At 36.6% G+C, this 10,996-nt stretch overlaps 1 protein-coding gene across 2 annotated transcripts in view; it reads right to left on the bottom strand.

Annotated features, from left to right (window-relative positions):
• The window catches only part of en1 (engrailed homeobox 1), a 6,840-nt gene extending 3,695 nt beyond the window's left edge, over positions 1–3,145 (bottom strand). The window contains exon 1 of one of the 2 annotated variants that reach the window (XM_015389547.1): positions 2,339–3,145. In XM_015389547.1, the coding sequence (XP_015245033.1) occupies positions 2,339–2,984 (646 nt within the window). In that variant the 5' untranslated portion in view covers positions 2,985–3,145. The remainder of the gene's footprint in view (positions 1–2,338) is intronic. The other variant, XM_015389548.1, reaches the window with a different exon arrangement.
• Positions 3,146–10,996: the final 7,851 nt, after the last annotated feature.

Here is a 10,996-nt window from a genome sequence, read left to right as displayed (position 1 = left end):
AATAAAAGTAAAATATTTTTGTGCCGGAGATATAAGTTTGACGCAATTTTCTTTTTCAATTGAAAAAAAAACTGCACAACTTCAATTGGTGTTTTGATTTGTGTTTTTTTTTTTTTTTTTTTTTTTTTTTTTTTTTTTTTTTCTTTTTTTTGAGGGGGTCCAGCGTCACCATTTATATAAAATGACAATATGCCATGTAAACAGGTATAGACCTAAAGGACCATGAATAGTGATGTGTATTAAAGCTTATATGTGTTCCAGCAGGGAGTTACGCCACTTCTGGTATAATTTACGGCCATAAAAAAATATTAAGTAAATATGCATTTAAGAGGAACCAACGGGGACATCTTATGTTCACTTTAACAGCCCCACAAACATAAAGTGAAATTAAAGTTCATGTCTCTTTAAGGATGCGAGTCCGTCCATAAGATTAGACTAATTAATTATTAATAACAGGTGCGCTAAACACAGAGTAAGGGGGAGGAATGAACCAATGAGATCACAGCACGCGGCCTTACAGTGAGTGGCGGCAATTAAGGGAATTAATACGCAGCTGCAACCCGTTTAACCTGTAAAAATGTATAAAACAATACTGTTCCTGAGAATATAAGAAGGCTTTCAAACGAAGGGAAGAAATTGAAGTAAGTCGAATTTGACTTCAGTTTTCTTTTACTTTTAAACTCTAAATTATCTCTTTATATACTAATAAATGCGTTATGTAGAGAGTTAGGGACGGGACAAATAAGCCAGCTGCAAACAGCGCTATAGAGCATTATCTAGCGGTACTACTAATATAAAATAATAATAATAATTCAGTTTTACTCTGTATTTCACTTCCATGCACAGTCGCAATTTATACTAGAAAAATGCAAACAAACGAGCCTACATTTAGGTCCTAATATCGGTAAAATATTATTTTCCAAACCTTAATTGTAATATTTGGGTGTAAATATAAGCGCGTGCCCCTTTAAGACTCTGAGGTCAAAGCCATTAAAGGTCTATACTGTATAGTACCAACTGTAAGGGAACTAAGCAGTAAAAGTTAAATAATAAAGAACACAAAAACACAATAAAATAGAAGCTATATGTGTTTTTATCTCGTCGATAAATAGCTTGTTGTGCGTCTAATGGCGCAGACTGACTCTATGCACCCGCCGCTCTGTTTCAAATGCAGAAAGTCGCTTTTCTCCAAATATTAGGAATGACAGCAAAGGAGGAAAAGGTGAAACTAAATGAGTCTGATGATCACTGGGTGACTGCGCTTTATACAAATCAGCCGAGAAATGTCTAATACTAAGGCACGCATAGTATCATATACAAAACATACTTATTTAAATAATAAAATGTTCAATTTGACTTTAATTAGCCCGATAAGATATTGCAAAATGTCAAATTTAGTATAACACACTGTGTGTAAAACATTACACACAATCACCTAATAAAAACAAGATTATTTGAAGCATTAAAACTCAAAGACTACTAGAAAATAAAGCAATATGTGGAATATAAATGTTTAGTTATATATTTGGTTTAAATCATCTATACATTAGTAATCACGGGCATGCGGGTTGGATTAGATTAGATCCAAATAAGTTTGAGCACTTTTTATTAAAATAAACTTCATTATATAGAATAAACCTATATTGTTTTGGCCTACACACACATCTATACATATATATTTTTTCTCATTGATCTCTAGTTTTTTTTTTGCTTTCTTTTTTTTTTTTAAGAAAATGATTTTTCATTTATATATAAATGATTTTAGGTGCATCTAAAACCAAATATTTAAAGAATATATTAATTATTACTAATAAATGAAAGGGAAAACCGAGCAAGAGCAGCCATCTTTAGTATAAGTTAATTATAATGAAAATGCTATTATTCATGTAAGGGTTTGTATCATAGCATAATATTTTTTTCATATTTTAGATTATTCTTACTTTTTTCAGTTTATTATATTATATAGAGATTTAAAAAATATATATATAACTAAATCCATCTCGCAAGGAGTGTAAATAAAGCTGATGCAAGAATAAGATAAATATTTTAAATGAACTTATCCTGTATTTTTTTTATTTTCCCAATGATGTGTCTGTTACATAATCCATAACATAGACCAATGTTTTTTTTATGTTTAATAGTCTCTTACAAGCTTGTTGTTTAAATCTATTGATTAATTTTCCCTGCATAAAGAATCTCAGGAAAGAAAACCATTTATTTAAGAAAGAAAATAAACATAAACACTTTTGCAGCCTGGAGGTTAATGCATTTTTTAAAATATATATAAATAAAGTGAAAGCTCCTGCTCGGTGTATTTCGGGGACTACTAGCGCCTTACCAGATGAGGGCCGGTCCGAGTAGCGCGTACAGTAAACCCAGGCGGGCCACAGCAGCGGCTGGCTCTCCTTGGTTCCAGGCGGAGAGCCTCCATTGCTGCCGCTCATGACCATTATCGACGACGGACTGTCCGCGTATCTGCCGCCCCCGTTGCCGGTAGCCTCCCCCGGCTTGGACGAGCTCTGCTTGGACGCGGGCGACGAAGACGTGGAAGAGGAGGAGGAGGGCGAGGAGGAGGCGCTGTCGCTGCTGCAGTTGGAGTCCAGGCAGAGGCTGCCGGCGTGCGGCGGCCTCGCTCCCAGCGGGTTCACGTTCTCCCTGCCCGGCGTCTGGCTCCGCTCGCGGTAGCTGGGCTCCTTCCTGCAGCCGAAGTCCGGTCGGAGGATGTTGTCGATGAAAAAGTTGGTGGTTCTGTGGGCCTGCTGCGCGGCCGGATGGGGGATGATCATGGCAGGGGATGGCAGGTTCGGCGAAAGGGACATGCTGTCGTCCTCGGTTGAGTCCCGGCCGCTGCTGGGCTCCTTGTGCTCTTCCATAACAACTGGTGATGGTGAGAAATCAGCCTCTCCACACCAGGTCCCACTTGTTGCTCGCGCTCTCTTCGGTATCCAGTTCAATACAACAACAAAAAAACAAGCTTTTCTCATAGAACAAACGCCTGACTTCTATTATAGCATCAACTGCAGCGGCAGCATGTCTCCTAATGACCTCCCGATGCTTGGCATAACCATCAGCTCCACAACACCCAGTGCCTGCGCCTCTCCACGTTGCAGCATAATATCTCTGTTTTCTCTCCTCAAACTCTCCTAAAACCAGATCCCCCCCCCCGGTCCAAATCCCGTGTGCTACTCGGCAGTGTTACACCCAGTGCGCGCGCACACGTGCAACGCACCAATCAGATGCACGGATCGTCTCTGTCACGGCTTACGACGGCCAATAAGCGACCGGAACGCTTTCCTCAATAACGGCACGCGCGCGACGGTGATCGATATTGAGGAAGCGCACGTGCACGCGAATGTACACAGCAAAACAAAAACAAGAGGGGGCAGCCACCATAATAAATGGAACAAAGAGAGGAAAAGAGCTTTGGTTTTGAACACACCTCAGAGTATTTGAGCTTCAACTGTTCACGTGACGTTTTAGTCATTATTTTAGTCCATAACTCCGTAATTGACCCACACGCTCACCTGCGTTTCTTAAATTTCTCTAGATATCAGCAGTAAACCACCTAAATGCAAAAATAAATCCAAGCATTTTAATTTTAGAACTAGAGAAATGTTTTAAATAAAAAATAAAGAATGAAATGCACAATTTTGTATTCGTTCAGTGTTTATTTTTACAATTTTTACAGCTAAACATTCATGAAAGAATTTTAAACCTCCTTTATTTTCCACCTCTTGCATTCATTGTCTTTATTAGATATCATTTAGAAAAAAATAATGAAAATAAAAAAAAATGTTTTAGTTTATAAAAATAACAGCAACCCATATGTATTTTATTATAATTATTTAATTAATGTAAAACAGAACAGTAGCCTTTAGGTTCTAGTTATTCATTTATTTATTTTTTTTTTGCCCCTGTGCTATAATATACCTGTATGCCATTTTTACAAAACACTATTTTAAGTAATTATCCTTATTCTCACTCTATATCTGGCTGAACGGTTTACAAATACTCTGAAACATATCACTATTACTGGTTTGACCACGCGGGTTCTAATCCCTCCAGCTTTCAGCAGAATTGTCGGATCATTCAATGCAAACATGAATGGATCAGGAGCGTCTAAGGAGTTCAGAAAATAATAAGAAAAAATTTGATAAAATTGTACGAGAGATTTGAACATTACCATCATATTTATAATAAATAGTGAAATGCCAAATAAAATAATAGGAAGTGGGTTTAAGTTTTTTTTTGTTTGTTTGTTTACAATGCGCAGTCCAGCATTAAAATAAATAATTAAACAGAATTCTGATATATTGTCCTTTATAAATACATACAGGTAAATTATAAGGTTGTATTCCTTTAACCTGGTTGCTCCCATTTCTCAATTACTCCCCATTTCCTGCAGCCCTACTGGTGTTATGACAGCTCCCAGCTCTCCTACTGAGCAACCTGTCATAGAGCTCTTCTCCTTTTGCTCTTTAACTCTTGTTTTGTGCTCCGGAAGAGAAACCCCAGCTAGTGCAAACCAAACCACTTCTGATTCTGTTTACCACTTGGAAGCATGGAGATGCGCACAGTATTCATCATTACGCGGACTGAAACCATGCGCACGAGCTGGGTCTGAAATGCAGTTAAATCTCTATCATATTAATAAAAATGGCCATCAAGCAGTGCAATTAGTGAGTTGAAATAATAATGATAATATTTCTAATCATAATGGCGACAGGAGGAAAGTGGGGACGTGTTGATGGTTAACTATGTAAAAACGTCATCCCACAGGCCGGACTGGGAAGCCTTGGCTACTTAATTAAATTCCAATTAGGACAGCATCCATGCGCTGCGCCTTTGTGGCTAAATGAGCTGCTCTTATCTGGCGCCGCAAAGAGGGCTCTGCATGAGAGGGGCCACGGAAGATAATTTATAGCTTTTAATTAGTCTTTCCTCCGCCCGGTCCGCTCGGTGCTCATCACGGGGAGCGGCCTGAATAAAACCCGAGTCACAAAGCGCTGTCACCGCCGCCTGGCAGGGCCCTTCATCAAAGTGAAGCAGGGGCCGCGCTACAAGCCACGTAATTTCCAAGGTGCTGATAAAGCTTGTTGAATAATAGCGGGGGCCCTCAGAGACACCATTTACAGAAATGACTTTATTGACGGCTTAACGTTGGTGATTCATTTTACCTTTCACGAGCTGGGAGCCGGATTTGTCGCCGTAATAGGATGATAAATGCACTGACGGATCGCAGCCGCGCTTTTATTGAGTAGCCCATAAAGTGGAGGTGCTGCAGCGCACGCGCTTAGGCGCACACATTTGCACATACAAGTTCATGATGAACCTCTGGTTGGGAGGCTGCTGTAGAGCTACTGGGACTGATTTTCTTCTTCAAGATTAGTCTGCAAATATAATAACAAATTTGAAATATCTCTGCACAAAACAACAATTTATTGCGTTTGGTGGTGTCAAGTTAAATCTGTTAAATAGCTCAATATTCAGTGCCAAAACAGGGCCAAAAGCGCGCTTTAAAATTATTTTATTTCTTCTTATGTTAACAGCTTTTTGGTTATTATAACGAATAAAACATACTCTCTGCCAAAGTTTTAATATTCAGTTTATATTCTCTCTAAGCGTATTTATGGATTTGAATGTTATCTTTCATTAGATATATCAACTCATACGAATAATAATTTCTTTTCACCGAACTTCAAATTTGCGCGTGAAATTGCGTAAGCTGGTTGTTTAATTTTTAATTTAAATGGTGTTGAGCTGTTTGTTGTTTGGTTTTAATAGGTAAACTGTATTTTTTTTATTATTATTATTTTTGTTGTTTGTCTTATGTTTTTCACTCAAAGTTGCTTGAACACAACCTTTAAACTAAGTAGGAGTTGAAAAGAGACTCCACATGGGTTGCAAGGTAATTTAGCAGAAAGTTGTGGAACAATTTAGATTATTGCGGGCTTTTGCTGCCACCTAGTGGAGAAAAGGCGCAACATACAAATTCTTACCCATGTCCAGAAAAACAGGCAGGATTTGTTTAGGATCTGCTTTTTTTGGATTTCTTATCAAAGTTATTGTATTATTCTTGTCTGTTATGTACGGAAAAGGATTAGGGCCACTGAAAAACAAAAACAAAAAAGTTAACTTATTTAAAAAATTTATTTCACAATAACATGAAAAAAAAGTCAGAATTCTGACTTTAATCACAGAATTCTGTCTTTAATCTCAGAATTCTGACTTTCTGAATCTTTGATCTTAATTCTGAATTTTGGATCTTAATGTAGATGGGCACCATGAAGGAAGAGATGTGGGAGCACTCAGCTTCACTGACAAAGATGTGAGTTGTTTGCGAGGGCCAGTAAACATTGGTGAAAAATTACGGAATTAGGCAACTTTTTGTTTGCCTGAGGGGCCCCCAGTGAGGCTATTTCATTAATGGAAGAGCAGAAGGTGATTAAAACAAGAGAGCTAGTTTAGTCTTTAAAACAGACATATGGCTTGATGCTAACATGTTTGAGCCATCTGAGAAAAAAATCAGAATTCTGAGAAAAAAGTCAGAATTCTGAATTTTTTCCCATATTAAACTGAAATAATATTTAAAAATCCGTAAATTTTTTTTTAATTGCCCTAATCCTCTTCCATAGTTATGTTTGTCTTTGGCTTTCCTTTAATAATTCATTCCTGCCATTTTCCCATGAGCTTTAGTGTTACTGGAAACACATCTTTCTGCTTAAAAATAACCCAAAGGTTGTTGTTGTATAGAGACAATATCTGGACCAAGGTTTATGGCTATAATTCATTTTGGAGTCATTCTAACATATATATTAACCCAATTCCTACTCTGACCATTAATAAGCGTTCCCCATGTTTTAGAGATTAGGATGCGTTTAATCTCTTGGTGTTTAAAAGCCAAATGTAACAGACACAAAGTAAAGCATAAAGACGTTGGCTGCATCAGTAGCAGGGTTTTTTTTTTTGCTTTCAGGCAATGTCAGTGTTAAGATTTTCCTAAAGTGAATAAAAAGGTGCATCAGAATACTGTTTAAGGGAGTCTATAACATATCAGTGACTTTAATCTTGGAGACAATCCGCGTGACTTTAGCACCACCTGCTGTCTGAGTGGACCTAAGTTTTATTTTTTTAAACTAGAGTTTGATAGTAAAGCTCCATTTATGTTGAGATTTTATCTGGAGTTCTTTGTAAATCAAACAAAAACTGATGCTAATCAAATGCATTACTCCAAGTTTTTATTGTCTAGCACATTAAACTTAAAGTTTTCTTTTTGATCCTTTCTTTTACATTTACACACCTGCCTTTGTAATTTGTAATGAATTATATCCAACTATTAATTAGATCTATCATTTCTGATTAGTTTATTTTTAACTTAAATTACATATATTGTGTATATTAAAGTTTCCCAAATGCCTTATCCTTTTTAAAACCTAAAAATATGCACTCAGTTTAATTATTTGTTCAGAGTAATAACCCTTCAGAGTTATCCCCTGGTGCTGAAATCTTAGGCAACTAGATCTTTACTCGGGTTTCCTCACTTCACAACTTTTTTTAGGTGAACAAGAATTTTTGCAAATATGAGCTGGTTTAGTTCAGAAAGACCAGACTGTATCTGCCCCATGTTCTGATGCCAAGTAGATTCTGATTTCTACTGATTACAATTTCAACTTAAAGATGCTCCACAAATCCATTTTAGCAGGTAAAATCAGTGTTGCAGTTGCTTCTTCAGTGAATATGTTTACAATCATTTTATTCACTGTTATAACTGAGCTAATAAAGCTTAAATGAAATCTTAAATCATACCACACAATGTTTTGGGGTGTAACGCTTTATGCTTTTTGCTCAAATTAACAAAAAGCACAGCATAAAGGCAGCGGTCAACTTTATTTAAAAATGTTTTTTAAGCTCGACAGGACTTTCCTGTTTCAATAAATAAAATATAATAATTTGCAGCAGTAAATGTACAAAACATAAACCACAGCCTATCCCTTAACAGACAAGACTAAGAACAAATAACTCGCATCATATGATGATAGCCTTTATTTAAACAGATTAAACCTCACTAAGATCTAAAATCTTGTATTGTGGTGAGATGAGAATTAAGAATTAAGGGTCTATCAGTGCAATTTGTTCCAAATGGAAAGTAGTAAAAAGCGTAAACCATCAGAAAGGCATGAGAGTGAAGACATGGCATCAACAGAAGTTAAATATTTCTTTTAGAGGAAGGAATACAGTGCTAAAAAAGGATCTTTATAACTAAAACACCCTGCTACACTCTTCTAATGGAGAACTGGTGACCGTCCCCTCTGGAGGTGGTACCACCATAAACCCGGGCGTTCTTCCACACCCTAAAACCAGGTTGCTTAGTACAACCCAAAAAAATTGTTGAATTTCACAAACCTGGTTGGTAGTTATGTGTCCAACCCATCCTTTGGTTTAAACTACCCATCTCGGGCGTGCAGGTGGCATAGTGGTTAGTGCACACAACCCATGTGCTGAGGCCTTAGTCCTCGATGCGGCCGTCCCGGGTTTGAATCCAACCTGTGGTCCTTTCTTGTAATGCTACTGTCGAAAAAACGAGCCACTAGTGCCATAAAAACTCAAAAAAAAAAAAAAAAAAAAACACTACACCAATCATTGTGTAATGTTTGGTAAAAGGAAAAACAGATACAGATTGGTCACTTTGACCAAATTATCAGTAAATTAGTGTAAAAACATTGAAAACAGGGACCAAGCTTGAACCACCAACCCTTTGGTTTTATCGCGAACCTCTGCATCCAACATGAATGTCGCATGTCGCTGCTAATGCGTCTTGGAATTTACTAATAGTTAATACTAATCCTGCAACTAAGGTCAAAGCCAAGATTTGCATGCGGTACATGAACGCATCACTGTAAATTTTCTCTAGGTTCATAACTGTTACACACCAAACAGTCAGATTAGTAAACCATCTGTTACCATTTTTATTGGTTATTTGGTTAACCAGTTAAATTGATTGATCCGTAACCAATGGCTTGGTTTGGATAATCTGACCAAAATTGGTTTAACCAAATAGTTAATTTTTTTCTCTAACCAATTCATTCTTGGAGTGCAGCTTTTCACTCTCAGGGTTTAAATGTGGTTGAATTTCAGCCTTAGATAACAAAATAGGGATTCAGTTGTTACACATTTCCACAAGAAGTTCATTTTCCGTCTAATGACTGAGTAAAGAATAAAAGTAAAAGAATTACTGCAGTTACATTTATTTAACAGCAGATTATTGTGGCAGCTGTGATTTACATTTTGTTAAAATTTTTCATTTCCTAATGAGGGCTGTTTTTCTCTACTGAATTACGTTAGTCAAACGTTGTTTTCTAAATTTGAGATGAATCTACTGTACTGTAATGGAAAAGGAACTTAAAAAGCAACCACACCAGTTGGTGTGGAGTCGGCAGTATCTACTGCTGATTTAGCCTCTAGATGTGAATATAGTTAATAGACTGAATATGAAGCTCATTAATCTGTCATCATGCTGGGTTTTTATGGATTCAATAGCTTTCAGTCATTTATGCTATATGTCATTTATAGTATTACATTTGAAATGAATGCATTTACTCTGCAACAAATTGCAAAAAGTAAGGAACCTCTAGTACTATTGCTGCACTCTATTGTAGCTGCACATTAGCTGTCAGTATCTCTTAGTTATTTTACTTTCCACTCTTCTAAAGTTAAAACTAGAAAGTATCCAAATAATCAAATTGTTGTAAAAATCTGTCTGATAACATTGATGGTTTTTGGATTGGATTTTATAAATATTTGCTTATAATTACGTAAACTACAACTGATCATGATTTTTTTTCTTAAAAAACAAACAAACAAAAAACAGCTTTTTTAAAATGGTATTTATTTAAAAGCAGTGCACTTACTTATATGGCCACTAGGAGGCAGGCTAAACTGATTAAACTGTTGTAAAAAGGCAAACTAAAAGCAATCCAACATTATAGATGGCCCCTGTGAGTAGTTCATATTTTTTCTCACTCATCAATTAATTTGAGGCCAATAAAAACTTTTATTTCGAATAAAGGGACAAAATAAATAACTGTTGGTTTTAAATGCCATAGTGCTCTAAAGCCAGAGTGCTCTAAATCAACTAAAATGCCAATAAAAAAGTAGAATCTTATGAGATTTTGTTTCAAATATTGATTTCACCTGATTTGTCTTTAACGTGTTATTTTGAAATAGTTTTGTGTTCAAAGATGACAAGCTAGATTAAATCCATTCCACTTTTAGGTGAGGGACATTTTGGTTTTGCACGTAAACGATATTAAAATGCCAGCAATGTGTAGAGGACATGTATGCATACCAAACAGCAATTATTATTCACTGGGTTTGCTCCTTCTCTTTCTTTGTCCCCCTCTGTCTGTATCTCTCTCCAAGGTCCCGGCTCTCTGCAGTAATAATACATGAACAGCTCCTCTCCCTCATCCATTAATCAGGAGGGAGGCTGAGGTAACGCCAGGCTGATCTTTGGCCCTCACACACACACATACACACTTACCTTATCGCTAATAACTGAAAGGATATTAATGCAGATGAATAATTAAGCTTTGGGGGATCTCTTTAGCGTTCTAATGAGAGGTGGCGACAGATTGCTCCGAAATCTTATTACGTCTCGCTGAGAAGTTTAGGAAAGCTTAAAAGTGGTGATAAATGGCCTCCATCTGGCAATTGGCAAATTAAATCAATGCAGGTGCTTTGCAGATTTACCAATCTGAGCTGCCACTCATTGATCTAATGAAGAAATTGGCTTCCTATCCCTACTGAATTCTGTCTTTCTGAGGGACAAAGTGAATCACATGATTAGTAAACTAGTTTGGTTTTGTCCTAAAGTTTGAAATCAACTAGCAGAAGTTTAGACGGGCAACTAATATTATCAGATGTTTAATTAATTTATGTTGAATTAGCAACTTTATGTTTAATTTATGTTTATTAGCATTGGTGCCATTTAAACATG

Source organism: Cyprinodon variegatus, unplaced genomic scaffold (assembly GCF_000732505.1).
Source record: "Cyprinodon variegatus isolate N-32 unplaced genomic scaffold, C_variegatus-1.0 Scaffold465, whole genome shotgun sequence".
NCBI lineage: Eukaryota > Metazoa > Chordata > Actinopteri > Cyprinodontiformes > Cyprinodontidae > Cyprinodon > Cyprinodon variegatus.
This window is presented reverse-complemented; position numbering and strand designations above follow the sequence as displayed.